At 41.2% G+C, this 26,559-nt stretch overlaps 3 protein-coding genes and 1 long non-coding RNA gene across 4 annotated transcripts; 1 reads left to right on the top strand and 3 right to left on the bottom strand.

The window, feature by feature from the left end:
* Positions 1-45: 45 nt before the first annotated feature.
* On the bottom strand, positions 46-7,426 carry rab3da (RAB3D, member RAS oncogene family, a). The gene is made up of 5 exons (XM_023278473.3): positions 7,266-7,426; positions 5,234-5,467; positions 2,056-2,174; positions 1,019-1,143; positions 46-911 (listed from the first exon to the last, which is right to left on the bottom strand). Exons 2-5 carry the CDS (start codon positions 5,465-5,467, stop codon positions 724-726), a joined length of 666 nt encoding a protein of 221 aa, XP_023134241.1. The 5' UTR covers positions 7,266-7,426; the 3' UTR covers positions 46-723.
* A 1,809-nt stretch (positions 7,427-9,235) lies between these two features.
* Positions 9,236-16,052, bottom strand: pld6 (phospholipase D family, member 6). The gene is made up of 4 exons (XM_023278514.3): positions 15,912-16,052; positions 14,665-14,843; positions 12,522-12,751; positions 9,236-10,233 (listed from the first exon to the last, which is right to left on the bottom strand). The coding sequence occupies exons 2-4, from the start codon at positions 14,841-14,843 to the stop codon at positions 9,992-9,994; spliced, it is 651 nt and encodes a 216-aa protein (XP_023134282.2). The 5' UTR covers positions 15,912-16,052; the 3' UTR covers positions 9,236-9,991.
* A 51-nt stretch (positions 16,053-16,103) lies between these two features.
* On the top strand, positions 16,104-19,237 carry LOC111574096 (transcription elongation factor 1 homolog). Its single transcript, XM_023278515.3, has 4 exons — positions 16,104-16,230; positions 16,536-16,672; positions 16,765-16,835; positions 17,994-19,237. Exons 2-4 carry the CDS (start codon positions 16,557-16,559, stop codon positions 18,056-18,058), a joined length of 252 nt encoding a protein of 83 aa, XP_023134283.1. The 5' UTR covers positions 16,104-16,230; positions 16,536-16,556; the 3' UTR covers positions 18,059-19,237.
* Positions 19,238-20,657: 1,420 nt separating this feature from the next.
* Positions 20,658-26,151, bottom strand: LOC118470878 (uncharacterized). The gene is made up of 2 exons (XR_004848054.2): positions 25,807-26,151; positions 20,658-23,021 (listed from the first exon to the last, which is right to left on the bottom strand). It is a non-coding gene; the product is annotated as an uncharacterized LOC118470878 (long non-coding RNA).
* Positions 26,152-26,559: the final 408 nt, after the last annotated feature.

The following is a 26,559-nucleotide window of genomic DNA, read 5'->3' as shown; positions in this document are numbered from 1 at the left end:
ACATGAAATTACTCGATACCAATGAAGACTAACAGATGTAATGTATAGATTCAAATCTTTTAATCTCAATTTTAAGAGGGACACAGTGAATCTGGCAAATGAAATATTGAAGTAACATTAATCATTAAATGTACAAGAAGAAAGACAAATAAATTAAATGGGAATGAGGATATCCATAATAGTGAATGACGTACATACACCAGGAATGACAGCACCTTCAGGTGTGACCTCAATGTCCAGGTATGTTTGACTTTGCACTGAACATTTAACGAGTCTTCCTCCTCAGCGGGGTTACATGGGGTTAATTCAAGGGATAGGCATGGAGGAAGTTGTCACAGTGACGCATTTTCATGAAACACCCACAAGGGGGTAGCATGACACAAGTAAATCAGAGTGAATCCCCGCTCATGTGGCGCTTGCCTTTCATTCACATCCTCACCTGCAACAGGTGCTGTTCACTCACTACACAGTATAAAGGTAGCACACGTGTCGTGCAAAAGGCACAGCTGCTCAGTGCAGCTCTTTGGCATCTCGGGTCACGTTGAAATGATGAGAAAGTGCTCGAAACGCCACTGAGTTGAGAAAAGATTAAGTGAAAATAAGCAAGCCAAGCACTCATGATAGTGTTCCAGTGACATGATAAAGACAGATTTTTGGCTATTCGGGTAATCTGTATGAGTGTGTTCGCTATGAAACCTTCTTATGAATTTCCATGATCATCCATCAGCATGCGCAGCCGCCCTGTCTTTTGTTGGGCGACTCTTTAAGGCTATCTCCCTTCTGATTGGTTGCCGGGCTGGCATCTCCATTGACGGTCTCGTTCATCTTCTCACAGATGACGTCGACCAGTTTGTCAAAGACCTGCTTCACGTTGATGTTGTCTTTGGCGCTGGCCTCGAAGAACTGGAAGCCTGAGGAGAAAGCGGAGAGAGAGCGAGGTCATGAATGATCATGAAGTGAAGTTAGGTTTGCGTGTTCTTGTTAAACATGTGATAAACATGTGTGTGTGGTTACTGACCGAGCTCTGTGGCCAGTTTTTGGGCATCTGCGGTTGGGACCTGCCTGTCGTCCTCCAGGTCCAGCTTGTTGCCAACCAGCACCACCTGAGCGTTGTCCCATGAGTAAGTCTTGATTTGGGTCGCCCTAGGAAACAATGACACAACATTTTCACAGCCACTCTGCTGTATGACCTACAAAGATTCTCTGCTTCTTTACAACACTATAAAAAAGTTCTTATGTTGCTGTATATATATTTCCAACAGTGAAAGAGTATATTGCGAATACTTTTGCATGGTTTAAAGACAGTGATGGTATGTTACTATGTGCTGCTAATCAAGCATTTACTCAGTAATTGTACAGTTTTTAGAGCACTTGTACTTGCACATTGCTATCAATATATTCCTCAACTAACCCACAATTCCAAGAACAAACACTCTATATTATTTATGTAAAAGTGAAGTCACTAGTTGCTTTGAAAAATATAGTTTTACATACAAAACGTGATGAACCTGCAAAATATGATGCATTAACATAAATTAAACAACCCTAAAGTGGAAGAAGTAGTGAAAATTAACACAATGTCAACCAGGTGTCACATTAAAATGCTTAGTTGTTAATGCATCCAGTGTGTACACCAACACATCTGTTCAACAAGAAGTTTGGTGAAAGCACAACTCTTGTATTTGTACCAGCATAGATTTGGAAACATACTTCTACTTTTACATTTGTAAGTTCTGTTTTAGTTAGCAATAATGCTGTTATTTTACAGTTTAAAAAAAATCTTTACACTTGTATTACAATGTTTCACAATGATTGGACATGTGCCTTTTTCTTAAAAAATTATTTACCATCTCTATAAATATATTCTATTTTCATATTTTTCTACAGCTACGATAGCACAGTTTTTCAAGTTGCATTTGGTGATTCCAGGTCAAACACACCAGGAAGTCAATTTCAGAGGATGACACAGTCCTTCACAAACACCTTCACCTGCCAGATAACACACACACCGCAGGTGGTTTGTTAATACGGTGCTGCATTTACAGATGCCCCTACCAGTCCTGAACAGCGCAGAACGACTCCTGGCTTGTGATATCATACATGAGCAGGAACCCCATGGCTCCTCTGTAGTAGGCTGTGGTGATGGTCCGGTAGCGCTCCTGCCCCGCTGTGTCCTGAAAAACACAGTTCCTGGGTGAATCTCGGGATGTCTTTGACTACACTGTTGTTTTAAACCGCAAAAATCTTATGCCAATTAAGAATAGTTGTTACCTTCAGTAATTTACGCCTACAGTACAAATTGCTACTGAAATGTAAGTCCAACACATCCAACAGCAATCAGCATTAAAGTCAAGCACTTCAAAAAATATTCAAATTAACATCACCGACAGGAGAAAACAAATGGTTAACTTGGCAGAAAAGAAAAGGTGAATCATTAACTTCGTTGCAACAGAAGTAATCCCTCCCATCTAATGTTGATGTTGCCACACCCTGTAAAGCAGGATACGCTGCCCTTGGCTATACCTGAAGGGCCAAAAAAAGCTCTGTGGATGCTGCTTTTTTTCTATATGCTGCTGTCTGATTTGGGGAAAAAACATTAAATCATTAGCTGATAATCTTGCTGTAGACATACTAAAGCTGAAATATGACTTCACTGGTTAGTGTAACAGGTTCAAAACTTCTCCCCTGTACTGTAATGCCAGCATCTGTCATGTACAATATTAATGTCACGCACTCTGAAGATGAAATTTAGGACTTGTCTTTAGTTTAGTTCCTGGTTTTACAAAATGAGTTGAGCTTGTTTTAATGCTCCCATGAAACCGATTGAAGTTGCTCAGCAGCCAATAACCCAAACGCCGAAGCGATGCGTTGCCTTGCGAAACAGCAACACATCATTTTCACAATCACTGTACTGTACGTGCACACTGAATATAAAATTAACTCTATGTCAGCCAGCTGGGGCTTTAAAATGCTGCTTGCTTGTTAAAGCATTTGTAATAATATTTTACGGCTATTTTTGCAGGATTTTAATATGGTTATCTTTTATACTACAGTTACATCATTTCACTTGGCACCTTCCTTGTGTAAAAGTACACAGCTGTGTCTCTGTAAAGCAGAGTGGAGACGGCATGAAAAAAGATGTATTACTTTCATCTAACAGGAGTACTGTGGGTGAGTCCTCGCCTTCCACTAACATTCAGTAATAGATCTGTCCTGGGTGTCAGTCTGTGCAGTAAGCACATTCAGCTCTGGCAGCCCAAAGCCATGCATCTTTCATGAACCCCGCTGTCTGGGGACAATGTTAAACATCAACTGTCATTAACTCCACAGTGTGAGAAATTAGTTTACATCCATAACAGGCAGCAGCATGTAAGAGAGCAAACTAAAGAAGCAGATGAGGATAAACAGTCTATGTTGTGTAACATTGCTTTGAAAAGCTCCATTCACTCTGCTCTTGTGCTTTTTTGCTGAGACATATTTCAAAACCCCCTCAACTGCAGGTAAATGCCGTTAATTACCTCAAGTAAATTACAGCTCTGACATTAAAGAGACTCCAGCGTTTTATACTCAATTTTGTTGATATATTGTCTGTCAAACCTGCTCTCCCTGTACAGTAAATTTTTAATCTAGTAAGGGGAATGAAAAAGCTTCCTGAGTGCTCTACCAGAAATTATTAGGAGCTTTTCAGGCTGCAGTGATATGAGTGTCACAGCTCTTTCTGCAGGCTAACTAGACCCTGTATTTTTCAGGAGCAAAGACAGAGTGAAGTATGCAGGGAAAACCTGCAAATATCAACACCTTTGTTGTAAATACATTTGTTTGGTTAACCATTTCAAATGACCCACGTGGCTCGTGAAAGTTTGCAGATGAATGGCTCTGGTTCAGTGGAGCTGCCCCGAGGCTAACTGCTAAAGACACACAGAGGCAAATTAGTCTTAAAGACCGGCTCAGATGAAAATCAAGTTTTTAACCTTGTTAACAACATCCATATGGTGTTGTTTACGTGTTAGAAGACATATCATGAGCAAAACAAGCTGTCACGGTTACACATTTCTGTGTTGGAACTGCAGCGTGCAGATCACAGTCTCAAAAACACAGATTCAGACTTGCAGAGTTTCTGATGTAACAAACCAAAGGAGCCAATCCTGTAAGACTTGCAGAGTGAGGTTTTCTGTATCACTCTTCAACAGAATTAGAACATAAATGGCTGAATTACTCTAATAGTACAACTTGCCATTGTGCAGTGCTTTAGCAGAGTTGTAAGTGAGCTGGTGTGCTTGAGCTGCAGTGATCAACAGAGGAATGAGTGGAGAAAGAAGCAGGGAGAGGCAATGATGTAGAGCCACATTTTGAAAAACACTTGTAAAATATGTAATTCTGGTACATAGTTTTTCAGGGTTTAATCAATGGCTGGAGTGGGACTCTAAGAATATATACAAAATGAGGCTGTAATAAGGAAATTCTGCCAGTTAAACACAAATCAACCTCCACTGGGAGCTCCTCATTAAGAAAATCCCCATCAGAGTGTTAAAACAAACAACAAACATTAGTTTTTAGTACTCAGTGCTCTAAAATTTTGTAAGCTTGATGAATTACAATTAAATCTGGTCCAAATAGTGTAAATCTGTCTGCTACCGTTTAGATATGCACCCCTGCAATCAACAAACATCGTTCCACAAGTCAACCAAATCTGCAGTGTGTTTAGGGCCTTATCACTCTTTCTTCCTGCTGCAGAGAAGAAGGACTCACATGTGATGATACTAGCAAGAAAATAGGACTTTTTTAATGAGGATTCACAAACAGAAAGCAGGGTTATAACAGCGTGCGAGATATCTTTGTGCCCCAAGAGACTAAACCCTGTTCATCGAGGTCGAAGAGCAGGTAAACAGGTAAGAAAACAAAGAAATCAAGAATGCAGCAAAGCATATTACAAGAAACAGAGCTTAGAGGTGTTTTCTTTCTAATACTCTCCTCAGAACCTTATATTGAAAACACAATTCTTACTAGTGGCCGTTGGGAGGGTATGTAGCAGAGAATCTCAGCCGAACAAATGAATAAACAAGACACTTATCTCAGTGAGTCTAAATGTGAATGTAGCAGTAAGATGCAAATGTGTGCAGAATTATATGACCGTCCTGTTAAATCTGCTGCATACAGACTTTAATCTTCATTCTGTCTACAGATCATTCAGCTTATTCACTGATCAGTGTTTGAGTGCTTTTCCCCATCTCACCCAGATCTGTAGTTTGACCCTCTTTTCATTCCTGTAGATGGTTTTCACTTTGAAGTCGATGCCCACTGTGCTGACAAACGCTGAAGTGAATGAGTCATCTGCGTAGCGGAACAAGAAGGAGGTCTTTCCCACGCTGCTGTTGCCGATAATCAGCAGCTTGAACATGTAGTCGAAGTTCTGGTCGGCGGCGTCTCTCTGCTCCTGGACCACCCCTGGATCTTTGGCTAAAGCCATCTATCAAAAGGAGAGAAGTGGTCCGTTAACCCTAAATTTGAAATTCATTCATTGAAAAGCATCCACTAGAATTCTTACATTTATTAATAAGACGAGTGCCCAGAAAATGATTATTTGTATAACTCTTTTAGTTTTGGACTATTAGTGAAACCATACACAGCATTTAAAGATGGTAAATGTAAACTTTAATGTGTGTGTGTGTGTTTATTTTTTTTTAACATTTTATAGATTAAAGACGAAACATTTACTCTTTTAAAAGACAAAATAACAACTAAATTAAACACAGTGGTAAGAGGCCTGCAGCCAGCAGTGACATACTGTATAATGATGACTATGGCAAAGCGAAAAAACTGCGCCTGTGGTGGAGTCAGCTGATGCAGATGTCCAGCACAGGATTTCTTCACTCTACTGATAGTTGCCAATAAAATTCAATTAACAAAAAGTCCATCAGACATCAGTGTGAAAGAAAGTGAATACAGTCTTGCTGATTCAAAAATACGGTGAATACACTGAAACTACAAAATTCAAGGTTACTCCTTTGCTGGCTTATCAACTACAGTGTTTGCAGGCAGCAACTAACGTGAACGCCTGCTCTGCTGATAAAGCATCTGTGTTGGTAACGGGCTGGGTTTGAGTCCACCATCGGCCTCGGTGCCTGATACCGGCTATACTTGGAGGGAGGGACAGAAATGTTGGGAGGAGGGTCCTTAGGTGGTCAGAAGTCAGAGTGAGGAATCTGAGCTATTTGAGAATTCAGTTTAACACTCGCAGGTCTGAAATTCGTCCACACTAATAGCCGAGCAGATGTTGATGCTGGTAAATGGAAGGGTTATTTAAAAAATGGTCCACCTTCCCCTCTCATCCCTCTTAGCGCTCATCACTGCACTATGAATCACAGCTGGTGTGTGCTCCCTCCACTGTTTCCCCCCTCAATCAGTCACCCGCTGCCCCCTCCGTCCATTTCTCACATGAGCTTGCGTTGAAAACTTATAGGATCAGTAGACACTGAGTGGTGGGCTGGGAGGGGGCAATAGATTCTCCTCCCCTCCCTGTGTAATCCATCCATCACCCTGCTGGTCATTCATCCACCCGCTGACACTCCCACTTAAATGCACACACAAACACACTCCCGCTGCCATTTATCTTCCTTTATGCTCTCATATTCATCCATCTATGCATCCCTCCCTGTCATCCTCCATCCATACCTCACCTCCTCCCACTCCACACTCTCTCCTTCCTCCATCCCTCTGCATCATAAGGAGGCTGAACCATCCATTCACCCCCCACCCACCCCTACCCCTTCCTCTCACAGTCCTGCTCCTCCCTGGCTGGCTGCTGATGTGTCTCCGGGGACCAGCTCAGCATTATACCCTTCTCCAAGATCATAAAAAGAGGGACTGGGCTGCTGCACACACTCAGCAAAAACACCGATTTCCACGCATGCGCCTAGACATGTGCACGAAAGTAGCTAGAAAGTGGTGTGTGGAAGAAAACAAGTCATCTGCATCAAAGCAAACGCATCGTAATACAGCGTTTGACCAACGAGCAGATGCTGACATCTGGCCTAGAGCAGCAGTTTGTGTGAGAGGACTTTATTCCACTTGTTGACACTTTATCCAGTTATTTGCGCATGAATCAGCCCGATGCTCCACAAAAATCAAGTTGATTTTCCGAAGTTTGAGCTTGCTCTCTTTTGGCAGTACACCGCCCTGCCATACGGTAACTCACACACAATCAGATAACACAACAACAGTCCCACAATGCAGCCGCTCATAAACGCTGCTGCAGTCCTGCTCACCTCGGTTCTAATTTATGAGTGTTTCTCCTGCGTCCCTCCAGCGGTTCTTCACCTCCACCTGAAGCCGATGGGTGTGTGCTGCTGTCGGCCGCTCCTGTTCAGGTGCTGCGCTCCCGGATCTCCAGTCTGTGCATGTGCCGTCTGTCAATGGGACGTCCGCCGAATGAGCTGTCAAGTTACCCACAATACACAGCAGCAGCATCCAGGAGGGGCTTTCAATATAAAATCACCACTGGGGAGGGGGGAAAAAACATGTCAGGTAAAGACCGTATTAATCACAACTAAAATCAGATATACTTTATTTTTAACTAAAATATGGCAGTTGGAGTCATTTATTCTACCTTCCTTTGGTGCAGATGTGTCATTAACTTACCGGTGGTTCATTTTTTTTCATTCTTCTCTATTTTCAACTAAATGATGATGCCAAAATAAAAGGCTAAAACTTATTATGGGAATACACGCACTGTAAAATAAGCTATTGTAAAGACTTCTTTTTAGTTACTTGATACAAATATAAAGGTTTTACTAATTTGTAGCTGATTGAACTTGAAATATCTTTTTTTATTTTCAAACTATACCCAACTTAAAATGAGTTGAATGAATTAACAGATGAGTTAACTCAAATCATTAAATTGAGTTTATAAGAAATCAAGCTAGATGCAGATATCCCAGCATGCATTGTTAGAGAGGTCAAACTACCCAGAGACTCCTCTTTACTGTAGTTTAACTTGCTGTCTTTGTTAAATTAATTCCCCAGCAAAAGTCAGCATTATACCTTAAACGTATCTCACTGTAACCTAGAGAAGATCAGAGATCATCTTTGTGTTGACTCTGATCAAGAATGACTTCCATATTTAAGGCTTTAAGTTCTTCATATTCATTGAAAAAGAAAATTTTTAAACTTAGAATGTATAAAAGGAAAGCAAATCTATAATCACTGTCTATGTGACGAGTTGATTATCTTAATCTATTAAGTTTATTCAACTCATTTTCACAAGTTTAGTTGATTTAACTCCGCTAATTTTACACTTTGATGACTTTCAGCTAATTAATCAACCTAAGTGCAGTTTTTTGAGGCAGCAGGGGAATTTAGGCTTCCAAGCAGAATGAACCTAAATGATGTGGGACTGTAACAAATGGTTTTCATCATCAGATACTCTCACTGGTTTTTTAAAAATCCATTTACAGGATGAATTGTTTAAACTATAATTCGATGGGAAATTGTGGAAAATATCTATTATCTACGACATCTTCAAATTGCCTGGTCAGACCAGTAGTCCAAAATCTAACACACTTTCTATCTGCAATGACAGAAAACAGAACATGTTCATGTTGTAGAAGTTTCCTCCATTACATTTGGCATTTACGCCTCATAAATGGGTTAAATGGGCAATGGTCAAAATTATTACCGATTGATTTTCCTGTAACTGAACCGAAATTGTTTCAGAGCAAGTACTGGACACTTATTTTGAAGGTTACATTTTTCTGTTATTCTGTTTGGTCGCTCGGCTGCTTGATGCACTTTCAATAGTAAACTTCTCCAGACGTTCAGATGTGTTGAAAGGCGCAGGAATTACGCAGCAGTTACGCATCCAAAACCCATGACCTGTCAGTTACACTGCTCCCTTGTACCGTGGATAAAATACAGCAGCTGATTCATAAAGTCTAACATCGTAATTTACTACGTTGAGTTTCAAAATGTGTTAATTTCTGGAATAATACAAGTCTTAAGTAAGACAAACAAGTTCAGGCCTTTATTTGCAAGCATCAACCTGACCGGGAGCGACTGAAAGAGTCATGCAAGCAGACGGATTAATCATGTCCTAACCAGATCAGGGCTCCTTATTGGGAAACTCCAAATAATGGCACTGCTGTGCGCCCTTTCTGAACAACTAAAACAAAATAAATCATGTTAGAGCAAGAGAAAGAGTACACCTGCAGGGGCAATGATGCAACAGACCTGCTAAAGCTGCAGAGGAAGAGGGTTTTTATTTGTGCTCAGCAAAATAATGCCACTGAGACTGCACACAATAAACAATATACTGGATTTAAACAGCCAGTTTAACACTGTAAATAAGGTACATTTAATAAAGGAATTAATCACATTCTTCAACTGTATTATATCTATTCCCCTTAAATGTCAGATTATTGTAAAAGAAAAAATATCAGTTTGATCATCCAACTGGAGATCCCTTAGAAGTGCAACTTCTGTCAACCTGTGAGAAACCATAAAACACATAAACCTGAACATAACAAATTAAGAAATGTTCTTACCTAGCAAAACATGAACATCATTTACTTCACATTCAGAAACACAGGATTTCTGTTGAGATGGGGATCAGATCTATGTTGTATACATGTTAATGTCTGCCTGGCTGTGAAACACAGCACTACTACCTCAGACTAATCTAACACATAGCGCTTCAGAGGCATTGTTTTTGAGAAAATAAAGCAATAACCAATAAAATTAGTAATAAATAAGAATTCTTGGCTTTAGACTTGACCTTATGAATCACACGAGCATGCTATAGTTGTCAGAAACGTTAAAAAAAAAAGTCTTAAGCCTCGTATTGTCTTCTACAGTAAGTCTTGCATGAGAAAAACTTAACACAGAATCTTGATATCAACAAAACATCCATCCTGGAGTCAATTTGTGGCAGCTGACTGAACAGACAACACACATATGTCTTCTACCTCAAAGCTTCATGAACTCTGACTCATCCTGGTTAGGTTTTTTGGTCACTTGAGTGAAGGTATCGGGCCGGATCATTGAACTCCCATAACCTGTGGAACTCCTTGATGAAGGGTTGCACCAGCTCTGTCTCTTCGGTGACGAGGACGTTCTCCATGTTGCTCTGCACTGCTGTCAGCGTCCAGTTGAGGGAGCCGGTGATGAGCAGCCGGCCGTCCACCACCGCAAACTTGTGATGCATGCACACGGAGCCCACGTCACAGCGCACACAGATCCCTGGAGTAGACGACAGATTCTTCAGTGTCTTACTGTATACAGCATCTGTGCTGATGCCTACTGTGAACTTGGTTGTGCACCGATATCAATAAAATTCTACAGACGGCGATGCAAGGTGTTTCGTGTGAACAAATAAAGGATAATGTTGGCGTTCAAAAGAATGTAACAGAATGAATGAATACTTTAGGTGCTCTGACATGACTGAAAAGCTGATAATGTGTGAAAGCTTCTAAATGGACCCTGCTGACACTGCTGACCCAGAAGAGTTGTAAAATACAAAGGTAATGTCTGTGGAGGACATGCTTTAAAAGCCCAACTGAGGTGGATTTACTCATCTCGTTTAGCAGTGCAACTTGTGTAGCTATTGTACATGAACTGAGTATATAAATCAAAAATAATGATATCAGTTTGATATAGCATAAAGCACGGGTGCTGTATTTTTAAATCTTCTGTGCAAATCTTCATTTATGTTGAATGTAAACTATCTTGAGCTTTTTCCAGACCTGGGATATAACAATACTGGATTCAGCAATTAGTTGAAATGACAGAATTCTGTCATCCAAATCAATTTTAAGTTATTATTTCTCACAGCTTCTTTTAGAAATACCTACAACAGCGATGGAGACGTACAGTATGCACATAAAATTTGCCATATGCACAAGATTGGACATCTCATCCAGGTTCAAGGAGCTGCTAATAAACAAAAGACTGAACCTAAATCAACAGCAAGCGTATCAAACTGTCCAGTTAAGCAAAATGTTTACTACACTCAAGAACCACTCGGCAACATTCAAATGAACAGCGGCAAAGAACACTACCAGCAAAACTTACCTACGCGACTTTCTTCTTACTCCTTCAGGACCATTGAATCTGTGTGCCTGTCCATTAATGTTATGCAGCTCAGACTTGTGCCATGCTCAAAGTGATGCATAAATACTACTTGGGTTGATCTACTGCAATAAGATTACCGTTGCCAGCATGCTCATTCAGACATGAAACCAGCTTGTTTGGTTACCAACAGATTAATAGAAAGGAGTGCATGTCTGAAAGGGGCTTTAAACAAGAGCATTACTTTAGTAGACTATCTGACTTCAGCTTGCATCACCCTCCAGACGAGTAATTTGTAGATTATACTGCAGATTAATCTCAGAGAGAGATAAGACATGCAAGTTTTCTCTTGAAAGGGCAAGTGCATGCCCCATTTGATAAAAAAAAAAAAAAAAAAAAGAATAAGTGAAAAACAATTACCAGAAATGTGTTTTTAAGAATCAATTTTTGCAGCAATTTTCGTCCAGGGAACACATCCCCGAGGCCTCCCTGATCGCTCTGTGTAAATGGCTTTTTAGTAAAGTGAAGAGAGACAGAAATGATGGGAAAAAGTAAATGTAACTGGCAATAAAAAGTGGATGTCTTTCCGATTTTGACCCCCAGAACACAGACAGTTCAGAAGATGTACCGTTATGATCATTTTCAGAGTCTGGGCACATCAAGTGAATGTCTTTTCTTCCTGAGGGACAAGTTTCACAAACATACTCTGGATTACTTCAGCCAGTGAATGCAAGCTTAGTGTGTTGGTACCAGTTCCAATCAGCAATTTCAGGATAAAAGGTTTCTGCACAATAAAGACAAAATATCTCAGCTAGAGTATGAAAAGGGGAGTCGACTGTGGCGTGGAGCGGTTTTCATGGGGTTTGCAGTCAGAACACACAAACACACACACTCTAAAACACTTTGCCTAATAACATTTGCAGTCTGGTTGCCAATTTCCTACTTACTTAAGTTAATTCTTACTTAACAATATACGGTGGCAGTAATTTCTTAAATGCAGAGATGGCTGAGCAAGAAAGTGAAACAGCACGAGTCAGACACGTGACACAAAATCTTTCAGAGCATGATTACTGTGACTCATAGGAGGGCTTGTAGTGGCAACCGCCATTCACCCAGACGCCTCCTTTCATCTCTCTATTCACCATGAATGAACCCTCGGAGACTTACTGACAATGAACCTTGAAGTCTAAGAACATAGAGTGAGCGAGTGAGCACTTTTCCGTGAGTAAGACCAGAGTCATCCTTCCTGTATCTCAAGTGAAATGTGACTATAAAATGGCAAAGGTTGGTGTGATCTTTTTGAAAACTAACAATATCTCCACAAGGACTACATATGGCTCCCTGCTCTGTATTTAATGAAATTTCATGGCACAGGGACACTTGGTCACAATTACTCCTTTTGAGCCACACATCCTGAGGACGTATCCTTAATAATGGCTAAGTGGATGTGTTTCCCTTACCAGCCTTGCGGAGGACTCCTATCTGGGAGCCGGTGATGGCAGCGTAATCTTTGTCAGCAATGACTCGGACGGCTACACCCCTGCTATGCAGCGTCAGTACAGCCCTACTCAGGGCCATGTGGGAAAAGGCAAAAACACACAAGTCCAGAGAGGAGGTGGCAGACAGGAGGTGGCGGAGAAATCGGGAAAAAGAGGTCTCTACACCGTGAGGCAATGAGCAAAGACAGGGACTGGAAGTACAGAAAACAAAACAAAATTGTAGTTAACTTAGTGGTCGCTTAACCAAAATTTGGCTTTTTAGTTGAGCAGACTGATATATTGTCTAGCCTAAAACAAATATATATCTATTGGTGTATTTTCTGCGCAGTGTTTCTTATATAAGACAGAAAAAGAAGCATTAGTTAAATTACAACGTATGTTACAGTTTTTACAGCAGCGTACCTCCAAATCCATTTTCTACAATTCCTCTTAGCTGTGTTTGAAGCACATGTAGCAGAGTAAACATCACAAATGAGCAGACAGTGGTGCGGAGACAAGTGGTGTCTACAAGGTAAGATACCAGCTAGTTTGTGAAATATACCTGCTACTGAAGTTAATGAACAATGAGGCCGATCTAAAATATTCCCTTCTCAAAGCACAGCTAACATATACATTCACCGGCTCTTTTTATTGGGTACACCTTGCTAGCAAAAGGTTGGACCTATTTTTGCCTTCAGAACTGCCTTAATTCTTTACGGCATACTTTCAACATGGCGTTGGAAACATTCCTCAGAGATTTTGGTCCATATTGACATGATAACATCACACAGTTGCTGCAGATTTGTCAGCTGCACATTCATGATACCAATCTCCCGTTCCACCACATCCCAAAGATTAACTACTGGATTGAGATCTGGTGACTGTGGAGGCCACTGGAGTACAGTGAACTCATTGTCATGTTCAAGAAACCAGTTTGAGAAGATCTGAGCTTTGTGATATGGTGCATTATCCTGCTGGAAGTAGCCATCAGAAGACGGTCCACAGTAGTTATAAAGTGATGGAGATGGTTAGCAACAATACTCAGGTAGGCTGTGGTGCTTAAATCATGCTCAGTTGGTACTAAGGGGTCCAAAGTGTGTCAAGAAAATATCCCCCACACCATTACACCAGCACCAGCCACAACCGTTGATACAAGGCAGGATGGATACATGCTTTCATGTTGTTTATTATAAATTCTGACCATCTGAATGTTGCAGCAGAAATGGAGACTCATCAAACCAAGCAACGTTTTTCTAATCTTCTATTGTCCAATTTTGGTGAGGCTGTGTGAATTGTAGCCTCATTTTCCTGTTCTTAGCTGACAGGAGTGGCACCTGGTGTGGTCTTCTGCTGCTGTAGCCCATCTTCTTTAAGGCTGGCCGTGTTGTGTGTTCAGAGATGGCATTCTGCATTAACAGATTGTAACCAGTGGTTATTTGAGTTACTGTTGTCTTTCTATCATCTCCAACCAGTCTGCCCATTCTCCTCCGACCTCTCACATCAACAAGGCATTTTCAACCACACAATTGCCGCTCATTGGATATTTTCTCTTTTTTGGACCATTCTCTGTAAACCCTAGAGATGGTTGTGCATGACAATCCCAGTAGATCAGCAGTTTCTGAAATACTCAGACCAACCATGCCACATTCAAAGTCACTTAAATCCCCTTTCTTCCTCATTCTGATGCTCGGTTTGAACCTCAGCAGGTTGTCTTGAGAATGTCTACATGCCTAAATGCATTGAGTTGCAGCCATGTGATTAGCTGATTAGCTGTTTGTTAACCAGCAATTGAACAGGTGTACCTAATAAAGTGGCCAGTGAGTGTACATGTGTACATACACACAAAAATATCTGCGATTTATCAAAAATCTAGTGTTGGTCGGGCTTTACTTTTTAGTAATTTAATGTAAAGACATTTTTCTAGTAGATAAAAGGTTAATCCTACTGAGTTAATAACAGTGGGGGATGAAGAACAGTAAATGCACTGACTGGGTTGACTTAATGAATGCACTTGAGGCCGTGAACTTTTGCATTATTGGTAAAGACCCCAACACTTCTGAACGTGACGTAGAGAAAATGACGAATAGCTTACTATTATGCAATATAGCAATTATGTTTCACCTACTGAGTTGAAGCAGGAGTGAAGATGTGCTCCACACAAGCCACCTTCGAGGGGAAGAAGAGGACTTCATGGAGGGTTCTTTCTGGCTGGCGGCGACAGAAGAGCCAGCCAAGCAGCTCCAGACTGAGAGAGAGAGCCACCACGCCCAGGCCGACCACCTTCACTGTCCACATCATTGACATCTAGTAACATAAAATATATGAGCCTAACATGTGGTATGATGAAAATGTTCTTGTCTTTATATGATCATAAAATTAGTTATGCCTTAGTGATTATGCACATTTTCATACAGATCTCATGCAAAATTGTAATCATGCTATTTGCTTTGCATAAACGCTCTGCAGTGCTGAAAAAAGCTGAATGATGGATTAGCCCAGCTTCTCAGTTTCAAGGATTCACATTCTTGCAACTTTAATATCTTTTTGTTGTTGTCTGTTTGAAAATGCCACTTTGAGAAATGATAATGGGATTTTGTCACAATATTCAGACACTTTACAGGCAAAACAAAACATCAGCAGATCATTCTGTGCTGAAAATATTTTTATTTGGTGCTCTACCAAGTACAGCTTTGGAAAGAAAAATGATTACACCACTATTTCTGCCTCTTCTTTTACAGTTCTTGGTGGAGCAATACAGCATTTTTTCTTAAGGTTGTAACATACAGCTGTTTTTCTGATCCCAGGCCAGTTAGCAATTGCTCTCTTGCTGCCTCCCTCTTTATTAAGCATAAGATGTCTGTTTTCTCATCATCTGACACATCTCTTTTAGGCATTGTGGAGTGACAATTAAGACTGTATTGTCTGTTGACTTTACATACAATGTAGATGCACAAAATGAATGGAACAGAAAATTACTAATTTTTTTTTAAAAAATGGCCATTTAGGGTTAATTTTGAAATTTTCTAAGTTTAATAAATCATATTTCAAACATAATTTATTGTGTGTTCTGAATTAATATCAGACCTTTTCAATGCATGCTGGGATATCTGCTCATATGATAGGAAATCCTGTTACTTTGACTTTGTACAGACAGTAGGTGGTCTAAAGATTATTTCCAAAACTGTATATTAAATACAGAACATGTGCAAACTGGCTAAATCTAAGTAGTATCCAAGTCAACATTGTAAAGACTGTTTTATTGTTCGACAAAGACACTAGTTAAAAAGTGTAGATGATTTCTAAGTTAACATATTACATCAACACCAAACACTGAGGAAAGAGCGATGCAACCACCACTTAAACGGAGCTAACCTGCAGAGAAGTCTTGATGCTAACAGGCTGACGTTTCCAGATTCTGGATAACAAGAGAAAAAACGTCAAAAAAAGTGGGAATTTTCAGGAAACAACACGAACAAACCCGAGTTAGCTTCTGTCGCCACCACGCGGGAGGAGGCTCCGTCAGACTCCGTTTCGTCACTGCCCATCGACTTAACTGACACGTCAGACTGCCAATAACAGGCCGAGAAGCAGCGGCTCTCCTCCAATCATTGAAGTCGAACAGTTATCGGCGCCGGGTCTTCCGGAAGCCGAATCTCTTCGTTTTAGCAACGTGTATTTTCAGCAAGGAAAGGTAAACAAGCTTAAACTTTTACTAGGTAACGTTCAGCAGCCACAGTGTGTTTAATAACAACAGGTAGCCGAGATATAATCGAATTGTTTTCTCAGCTGAGTCCACTTGAGTCGTGTGTGTTTGTTATCGTGAGGTACACTGTGCTTTCCAAGAGATCAACAACAAACATGCTAACGTTAGCCTGGTAACAATATGAACAGTACCTGCCAGCTACAGTTGTTTTCTAGTCAATATATTTGGTGGCATTCACTCAGATCACGAGTTGTCTTTGTTGAAGCAGTTTTTGCTTTTTGTCTTTCACTCAGACTTGACTTAGTTTGTGTGCAATGGGCCGCCGCAAGTCCAAAAGAAAGCCTCCACCTAAGAAGAAGATGACGGGGGATCTGGAAAGTCAGTTCACCTGTCCTTTCTGCAACCACGAGAAGTCATGCGATGTCAAAATGTAATACACCAATTATAACTCTTCTGAACGTGACAGTTTCAAATGTCATCTTCTCAGGTTTCTAACTTATCTTTTGCTTTGTTTTTCCACAGGGAAAGGAGCAGAAATACTGGGATAATATCATGTACAGTCTGCTTGGAGGAGTTCCAGACCCCCATTACCTGTATCCTTATTCACGTATTAAATTTTAGGTGACATCTCCCTTTCTGGTACAACCATAAAATAGTAATGAAGCAGAGTGGTAATGGTGCATTTGAATGTGTCGTCGTTTTTAAGAAATATTTTATTAGCTTTGAGCATTAAAGTTAATTCTTAATCTGGGGAGCAGTAGTTTGACAAAATAATATCAACTTGTGGTTTTCTGGAGACTTTTAATGACATTCCAAAGCTATCATCAGCGCCTAGAAGTGGCCAAGCTGTCACGATGCCTGCTCAGATGATATCAAGTGACGTGAATTTTCAATCAGGTGTTAGCAGGTGGTTTAGAATGAATTCAGTCTTTCACGCAAGTTCCTTTTTGTTTGGTTTTTAGAAACCGTGTTGTACATTTGCTAAAGAAAGTTTATGTCCTGTCATGTGACCACAGTTCTGTACTTAATGTAAGTCATACCAGCATTTCACTGAACACACTCCCTTTACTTTTGCTGGATGCAGGATGAAAACTAAAAAAAAAAGGTTCTTGCCCCTCTTCACCTGCCAAAAAGTGCTCATACTTCCCAACACAACATTTATTTATTTTTTTTATTTTTTTTTTAATCAATTATTAACAATATTAGTGGAGTCAAACTTAAAATACCATCAGGGTCAGCACTACAGCTTCAGAAAAAAATGTATTTGTTTAATTTCCCTGTGTGGGTCATATTCATTCATGTCAGTTTCTCCTCATATTCTCCCCCGGCCATCCACGTCCCCAAACTATTTTGTTTATATTGGAAAAACTGCAGCTCAATTTATACTTTGATATCCCCTCATTTTCCAAGAGTCATCAGAAGATTACAGTTTGATTTTAACAAAATAAGGAAAAAATATGTTGTTTTACAGAGGCTGGTGAAAAACAAACTAGATTATAAAAGGAGCAGGACTCTGAATATGTACCACTTTGTCCTATGCCTGATAAATGACTTACATTCAAATTGTGCTGGTGAATTTTACTGTAAGAATTGGAGTTGGGGATTACTGCTCACCCTCTGTAATACCAAACAGAAACCTTTCTGAGAAGGCACTGTGACTTTCCTTCTTCATATAATAATTTTCAAAGTTGATATCTGTAAACTCCTATTCTGAAGAAACAGAGCCCGTTTTATCCTTAGTTATTCTTCAGATCTCTCGGAGCCGGTTGATGTGTACAGTGACTGGATAGACGCCTGTGAAGCAGCCAACCAGTAGCCCTCATGGAGCTGGATGCTTCTCAGGAAGGGGGGGAAGATGAGCAGGTGGTTGGTGGGTCTGAGCCCACTGGGATCAAGCCGATCAGAGGACATTTTTGGAACTTTGATTATTCACAGATTTTGTGGCCACTTGAGATTTACCACCATGTGAACACGAGTCTCGCTCATGAAATCTTCGGGACAAACTTGCTGTGAAATGTTTCTGCTGTCTTCTCAGTTCTCCCCTTTCTGTGTAAGGTTTCAGCCCACAACTCCGGCTCTGACTCTCAAGATTTATTACACAATTTGCTCTATGCAGTGTACCCTGATTTATCTTCACATTTTCAGCAGGTCTGTCTGTTTTCAAATTTAGTTTTGTTGAATGGATCTTAAAGATGCTTTGGACGCAGGCTTTGAAAAATTTAAATGGTGTTTTGTGTTGTAGATTACAAAAAAAAATGTTTCCAGATATTTAGTTTAATTATAACTGCTAAGTACAAACTTAAGCTTATGCAAGACCCCGTGAAGCATGAGAGAATGGACTCCCATCTTGACAGCTTTTATGTGAAATCAGTAGTGTATCTGTTTAGCTATCGTGATGAGAAAGACACATATGAATATGTTGATCTTGACTGGAAGACTCTAAAAACAGAACAGTGAGTAGGTGTATTTGAAAGTTGGAAACATTAAGTTTTGCATACACTCATTCTCAATCATGCTCTGACACTGGCAGCAGGATCTAGTTGGAGAGGAAAATGTTTTCTGGTAGGCTGCACTGTCAGACCTTGTCAAGTCTAGGTAGGAGTGAATTTCTTGGATTGGATGTTAACACAGTTCAGGCCAACAGTAATGCTGCATGATTTCCACACTTAGCAGTTTGTTTTTTAGCATCTCATGTAAATGCAAGAGTTGATACAAGTCTGTTTATGTTAAAGAGTCCATATCGTTCACTTTCAGTCAAGCAGAATGTTATTATTGTTAACAATAATAATTACAAACATCTCTACTCAGTCTCAGTAAGAGAGTTGTGTCACAGTATTAGGTCATTCCACTGTAGACAGGATCAAAAATGATAAAAATCTATGTTTAGCTGCTAAGTTCATTGGTTTTGAATTTGTCTTAATGCATTCAGTTTCTCAGTTGATGGAATGTATTTAGCTCACTTTTTCATGAAATAAAACGTTTTAAGAAATATAAAGGATCTGTTTCAAACACGAAGTGATTTTCTTCCTATGCAGCCATCATTGTTCTACATAAAATAAAACATTTTTATTTAATGTACGGAATTTCAAGTGCGATTGAAGAAATAAAGGGGAAATTTGACAATGTCAGTAAATCTTGCTTGTTTTGGTTGTTGTATACTGAAGTCAGTATATTTTATTCCGAGACTGGTAAAGATTAAACAGTAACTGGCATTATTCAGTATTTTTTTATTTGTCAACAAATGTGATGAAAAGACCAAAACCAACATTAATCTGTGACATACCTACCCTCTTCATAGCACTCAGCTTTATGTAATTAGTTTCTACTGAAGCGTAAATCTTTACAAACCGGTCAAAGATATTTAGTTAAATTTTAAACAAATGCTCAGTAAACTACCAAAAACAAGGCATTATAGTTTTAGTACGTATTACCAAAATGGGTGAATACTGGATGTTTTTTATCCACAGATGTAATTTGGTGTTCTCAGGGAGCAGAATGGTGCATTTAAAAATTACCGTCCAGTTCTTGAGGAAGGAACAAGTCACCCAGTGCAACAGAAGTGCTGACAGATGTGATTGATAGTTTCAACAAAGGGTGACTATTATACAAATGAACAATGTTAAACATAGTGGTCAGCTGTGGCTCTTCTCTGAGGAGTTTAGCGTGCTCTCCTGATGCTCTAGCTTCTTCCCAAAGACGTGCCTTTTAGGTTAATTGCTGATTTACAATTTAGCTGTGAGTTTGTCCATGTATGGTTGTTTGTTTTGTTGTTGCTGGTGACCTGAGCAGAGTGGAGCCTCTTCTAACCCTCCAAGTTAAAGTGAGTAAAACTAATGGAATAATTGCATAAGGAATATGTGTAATTGGTCTTTTCACAGGATTTGTTGACAAAAAAGTATAATTTTTCCAATATTCATTGTGTTAAAATACAATGCATGTTGATGCATGTGTTCAATTTGACATAATACTAAAAATGAAGTATTTTCTTATCAAAGATAAAATTAAAGTCAATAAATAGCTCTAATGTCACCTAATGTAATACTGAACAGCAGTATGGTGACAAATGCAGGTTCATCCTCAGAGTAAAGACACTTGACCCTTAGATGACCCAAGAAACTGAGATTTAGCACATAGAAAAGTACAAAATGCACACTCATTCCTGGGATTATAAACTCAAACTGCTATGCTTTTGAGTTGTTACTACCGCTATGTACTGTTGAGTAAAATATAGATTGAATCTTAAAAGTTGCATGAGATGAAAGAAGAGACTCTGCTTCCAAATGTGGGATTTTTTGTGTTTGTACTGTTTCAGTTTTGATTCATCATCACATACAGGACTGTAAGCCATTTAAAAAACACGCTTTTTGATTCATATAAAACCCTGTACAATGAGACGCCCCCAGGCAGGCAGTGGGTAGATCGAGAACCCCAAAAAAACACATTTTAATAATTACAGCAATTACATTTATATGTGCCAATGACACTGGCAACCCCTATTACAAATTAAATTGTCTCTGTATGCAGCTCCTGATCTACTCTCCTGTGGCGTCTGTGGCTGTGACACATTTTCAGGAGTCCAGTATCCATTCATCCCCCAACAGAGCACAGGATGTAGCAGATCACAAATGAAAGAAGACACAGTGTAGCAAGGTTGTGCGCCAGGCAGGGCTGAGTGATAATAGATGAGATGTGGAGTGCCGGCCTGGGCTCTCCACCCAGGAAGAGTGTGTCCGTGCATGCGCGCACTGCACTGTGCATTGTGTTTGATGATGGACCCCAGCTGGAGAGGTATTGACGACGCCTTATGAAACACGCTGGAGGATGATTACAATGGAGAGTGATTATCACTTAGTCTCTCCTCTGTCTCTGCACATCCCCTCCCACTGCCTCCCCCTCTCTTCTATTTCTCGCTCCTTCTTTCTCCTCTCCCATTCAGCACGCGAGGTCAAGTGTCACTCCGTCTCTGTTGTCAAGGCTGCCAATCACCCACACAGTGAGTGCAAGGCAACTGTTGCCAAGGAAACAGCGATTTGGTTGCTAGGCACCTGGAGCTGTGCTCACAATAGTCATTTTGTTGCTTGGAAGCGCACACACACACACAGGCACACAAAAACCACAGGAATGGCTCTGCCCAATCAACAAGTTTATGCAACGTCGGAGTGAAATTTGTATGAATTATAATCACACACTGTAACAGATTTGCTTACACGGGTAAGAAATCGTGGAATTGTAAATGATAAGAGTGCAATTCATCATGTGCACAACCAGATGCTAATGTAGTGCTGAATTTGCAATGAAATGTTGATTTTCTAATTTATAATACTTAGCAATAATGCTAATGTACCAAAACTGTAAATCAGGATGTTTTATTCCAACACCTTTGCTACCTGATTAATCAGCGTGCCCTAACGTCCCAGAATTCTTCAAACCCACACCTCAACTTGATCAATAAAAGACATAAACATCCATCATTCTGACTAAAAATAGCTACCCATAAAATCAGTCAATTCCTTATTTCCCCACTGGCACACGGACCGAGTGAACCTACTAGCTGCAATGTGTGCACGTTCACATGTACATGATCTATCTTTATGCCTATTTTCATAATATTCATCAATCCCTTATTTCCCTACAGGCATGCAGATTATGTGAACCCTCATGCAGTTGAGTGTGTGTGTGTGTGTGTGTGTGTGTGCATATAGATCTGAATCTCCATCATGACAGCCAGTCAGCTGAGTTGAATGTTGAAACGTCAGCTACGGGAGCAAGCCTCGACATGTCCTCGTGTGTTACTGTCTCCTGTTGCTGCTAAAGGCATCAAACTCTCACACATTTTTAGCATGAGCCGGGTAGTCAAAAATAGGAATGAGAGACTGTGTGCAGCTATAATGTACCATCCCATAACATCGCAGTCATTTAAGTCCAAGGACCCAAAAACTGTCTCCCCAGCACCAATTTTGCAAACTTTAAATTTCTTTTCAGCTTGAGGAAAATGTTCAGTGTGGAGTGTGAAGGGCTGTGAGAGACACCAATCAACTGATAAGATTATAGGATCACTTGTGTGCGCGAGTGAATGACAAGGGTATGTAATCAAGAAGGTTTGGAATTAACGTCTGAGTCTGGAGACTTTTGTGTTAAGCTGCCTGAACTAATGCCTGAGGGTTTAGCTTAGTGGCACGGTGCAAGATTTCCCCAGCAGCGCCTCTGCAGGAGGGGCTGAATCTGGCCGCACACTCATTTCCTCCACAGGTGCACAGAGTGACATGGTTGATAAATCTACGATGATAAAACCTTTTCAGTGGCTGGGTTTGATTTGGGCACCTGGCTAGGTCTGATTGCATTCTATTTAAAAGCCTTTCTGATTGAACAAAATAAGCCTTTCCCATTAAAAAAATAAATAAAAAGTCACCTCTGGTTGCTTAATTAAAACCCACCAAATGCCTGTTCTCAGCTTGGCTATACATTTATATGAGTCTCTGCCACTGTAGCGTACTGAATCTCGATCTGCTTTTGGTCCAGTGTTGACGATTAAGCTTCCACTCGACTACGCGTATTCTCAAGCAATAACATCCACATCTGTATTATCAACCCAAGAATACCCGTGGTCGAGACCGGAGCAAAGATGCCCACCTCCCCTCCACTCCTTTCTCTCTCCTCTCGGCTCTGGTGCTCACTCTCCTTTTGTTTTGTCTTGTTGTGTGCATCCTTTCAGCTTCTGCACTCTGAATAATTGCAGAAGGACGGGGGTCTGCGCGGAGGCAAAGCTTTACAGACGACACCTAGGATAAAACAGATAAAAGAGATCATATTATGTCCATGAATGGTAATGCAGCAGCACACGCAGTCACATCTTGAGCACACTGTCGGACTAATAACCCGGTTGTAAGCTTTGTACAGTAGCCACACACACACACACACACACACACACACACACACACACACACCTTTCTACTGTACACAGGCAGCCTGTTATGTGTCTTTACCTGAGCTGCAGCAAGTAAACAGATTACACTGCCAACAGCTAGTCCCTTTGCTCTCCCTGGTATCAAGCAACCATTTAGCCAAGCGCTGAGGAGAGGGCAGGCTCACCAATTATCAAATAGGTGTCAGTGTGTGTTACACTGCGCTGAGGGGAGAGAGAGATTACCAGACAGATGTTCAGCCCTTACCTCCATCCCCTCCTCCTCACCTACTGTCACTCCATTCCCCCCTATCTTTGTCTCCTCAACTATTGTTGGAAGACTCCCCGGCTGCATCCCCCCCCTCCCCCCAAGCCCTCCCCACCTCAACACTCTCTCTCTCTCCCTCTCTTGGTCTGTCCCATTGAGAATAAACCCAACTCTCTCCCCTATCCACGCTTGCCAATTAGAGACACAGTTGCTGTCAGTCAACAGCTAAGGAGGAGAGAACGAGGGAGAAAGGAGAGTCATTGGGCGAAGGGGGGGCAGGTAGGGGAGATCTGGCGGGGAGGTTTGCATCAGCACCACGGACAGCTCCCCCTGGAAAACTCAGGCTGCTTTACAAACATGACTTGACCGTCTCTCCTTGTTTCTCTCACTTTTCCTCTCAACCCTTCCTCTCTAATCGTTGCGATCCACTCTTGGCCTGCGTTTGCCCTTTCGTCCCCACTTTCTTCTCCCCAGATCAGTTTGTTTCTCTGCTAAGACACAAACACGAACATACATGCATACATCATTGCCTGCATCCCTTCCTCTATCAAAGCTGCACAACCATGAAACCTGACACCCCTTTAAAGCTCCTATTTGCTACTAACAATCCTCTCACCTTTCTCATGCCGGCGCTAGTCTACTACCTAACCTGCTGTCATTGTAAGGGAAGTGTCAAAACTAGCTGGTGCCATCATGTGAAGAAGATCTTGATGTCTCCCTCATTACCTACATCCTTCTAGTGTTCTCTGTCCTCATCTCTCTCTCTCTCTCTCACTCTTTCCCCTCTCCTCTTGCCTCTTCCTCCATCCCAACTGTCCATGTCTGGGCTGGATGATGACAACTCAAGTGGACATGTCTTCTGTTCTCACCAAGAGCTGTGAAGAGATGTACGTAGGTGTCAGAGATCTGGTGTAAAAATACACCCTGCTGCTGCCCTCTCCACTACACAGGCTCAGTCTGCTGCTCAGTGTCACTGAAATGTCTTCGCCTAATTTGAAGACATGTCTCTGTGTGGTTTTAGTCGTGCATGTTGGAAGCTATGATCGCATGACACTCACACATGGGTGTGCCTGCAGTTGCAGTTTGAACCTTTATTTGTCACCTCAGTTTTAATGTAAACTGCTGCCACATCCATATATTTATGATTATACCTCCATCCCCGATAATTGCCGCATAGGCCGGGTAAGAAGTTCATTTCATGGCGAAAGACATCTGGTTTGCATTTATAAGAAAATCCATTTCCTGAATTGACTTGATTGAAAGTGAACTGGCTCCAGCTGGAGGGCCTAATGAAAGAAAATCGGTCTGTGTTTCATATTTATGTCTGAAGCAACAGACTTATCAATCCTTTAATGTACCTGGTATTTCAGATGGGATACAGAAGCACAAGTGGCTGTGCCAGGGGGCAAAGACAAGATGGGGCTGGAGATGGAGACGAAGACTAAGCTGATGCCGGGCTGCTGCTTGCACATTACTGCTTAATTGCTTGGAACTAAAGGCGCTGTTATGAGGATGTTTATGCTTATGCCTGCAACAGCAAATCTTTACAGTCATTTTGGCTACACTGTGGAGTCTAATAGTCACTACACAGACAAAAAACAAATGACCCAGTGATGGCCATTGCAACAAATTCAGCCTTAGAGCGCAGAATAGGAAACTGTCTGCCTTTGGGCCAAACTTTCAGAGACACTTTTGGTTTTCCTTAATCTTTGCAAGGGCCTTCATGCATAGACTCCAGTTGGCCTACTAGCCCAGATAAGCAGACAACCACACAGACCACTGTAAAAACTCGCAGATAGCCAGCACCTGTCCCCTACGTGACAGGCTTGGATATTAAGCTTTCTTTGTTTGTAAATACATCCGCTTTCCACTGACAAGGAGAACCCAGTTCAGAGTGGCAAGCGTGGATTGAATGTTTAACCCTTTGCAGGGAGTGTGAAAGAGATTTGAACATCTTTTTTTCCTTTTATCCATCAGGATACAAAGGAGAGGCTGGCATGCTGTTACATATGAAGCTGTGTGCAAATGCAGCTCTCATCAAGTCATCTGATAGGCACTTGGGAGTGATGCTGCTGGGACCAACCTGTTTAGTTATCAAATCATAAAGCGTGCCAACGACAAATGGATCGGGCGTTAATCTCATGCCACGCTGTGCCACGAACCGGCTTCCCTTAAAGCTTAAAGTCTTGGGTTTTTGTTTTTTGTTTTTTTTTTTAATCTTCACTTCGGGGATTATTAACAAATACCTCTTAATTACCAAGATAGGTCTAAAGTGATTGGACCCGGAGCACCGCCGCGCTCTGAACTGTGTCCAAATCAGGGTTTCTTTTCTTTCTTTTTTCTTTCTTTCTCCTACCTCATGGAAAATAACAGCGAGAAAAATAACTGAACTTACCGCTGCGTCCACCCTTTCTGTCAGCGAAGAAGCTGCTTCCATATGCCATACATTGTATCCATGCTCAAGTGTGAGAATAGGCGATGCTGTGCAGGGAAACGCCCCCCCTCCCTCCCTGCTATTCCTTTCTCCACTATGCGCTCGTCTTCCTCCTCCTGCTTGTGGGGAATCACATAACCACTCCTTGTTTTTCCATTCTCTCCGAGGGAGGGATGGAGCGATGGAGACTTTGCAGCAAGCAGCATCAGCATCCCAACTCATCTGCAACCTCTCACCTCTCTCCTCCTCCTCTGATCCTCTCTTCCTCCTCCTTCCTCCTCCTCTTCTTGTCCATGCCCTCCTCCATCCAAGCCCTTCCAGCCAGAGGAGCATGCCCCCACGGTGCGGCGGTTCCCAAGCTGGGGTCCGGGAGGGGGATGGATCCTCCGGCAGGGCAGGATTTTATAATACAAGCTATCATGTTTTTGGTGTTTTACAATGCTTTTCCCCCTGACTTAATAGTGCCTCTGTGACTCCTGCAGTCTGACAGTATTCTTAATAATGGGGGTGGACAGACCTGTAAAATACAATGCAATCCTGTGCAACAGCCATGCAATAAATAACCAAAGTCTGCTTTTCTTTTTCCGTTTAACTTTGTGGCACTTTAATATAATGAAATATTCCTTCAACTCCAGTGGTCATTTTAGAATCCATAGTTTGGTGTGTAAATGACTTTTGTTAGCCACAGAATAAGTTTAGGGAAAAATCTCTTAC

This window comes from Amphiprion ocellaris, chromosome 4, assembly GCF_022539595.1.
Source record: "Amphiprion ocellaris isolate individual 3 ecotype Okinawa chromosome 4, ASM2253959v1, whole genome shotgun sequence".
Classification (NCBI taxonomy): domain Eukaryota; kingdom Metazoa; phylum Chordata; class Actinopteri; family Pomacentridae; genus Amphiprion; species Amphiprion ocellaris.
Note: the sequence above shows the minus strand (reverse complement) of the source record. Positions and strands in the feature narration are given on the sequence as shown.

Excerpts from the sequence above, each read along its gene's own strand:
- rab3da (XM_023278473.3), bottom strand. The coding sequence starts at position 5,467 with ATGGCTTTAGCCAAAGATCCAGGGGTGGTCCAGGAGCAGAGAGACGCC. Across the intron at positions 2,175-5,233 it reads GGGTCAAACTACAGATCTGG|GACACAGCGGGGCAGGAGCG; the intron begins GTGAGATGGGGA and ends TGTGTTTTTCAG. Across the intron at positions 912-1,018 it reads AAAACTGGCCACAGAGCTCG|GCTTCCAGTTCTTCGAGGCC; the intron begins GTCAGTAACCAC and ends CTTTCTCCTCAG.
- pld6 (XM_023278514.3), bottom strand. The coding sequence starts at position 14,843 with ATGTCAATGATGTGGACAGTGAAGGTGGTCGGCCTGGGCGTGGTGGCT. Across the intron at positions 12,752-14,664 it reads TTCACTCCTGCTTCAACTCA|TCCCTGTCTTTGCTCATTGC; the intron begins GTAGGTGAAACA and ends CTGTACTTCCAG. Across the intron at positions 10,234-12,521 it reads AGGAGTCCTCCGCAAGGCTG|GGATCTGTGTGCGCTGTGAC; the intron begins GTAAGGGAAACA and ends CGTCTACTCCAG.
- LOC111574096 (XM_023278515.3), top strand. The coding sequence starts at position 16,557 with ATGGGCCGCCGCAAGTCCAAAAGAAAGCCTCCACCTAAGAAGAAGATG. Across the intron at positions 16,673-16,764 it reads AAGTCATGCGATGTCAAAAT|GGAAAGGAGCAGAAATACTG; the intron begins GTAATACACCAA and ends GTTTTTCCACAG. Across the intron at positions 16,836-17,993 it reads GTTCCAGACCCCCATTACCT|ATCTCTCGGAGCCGGTTGAT; the intron begins GTATCCTTATTC and ends GTTATTCTTCAG.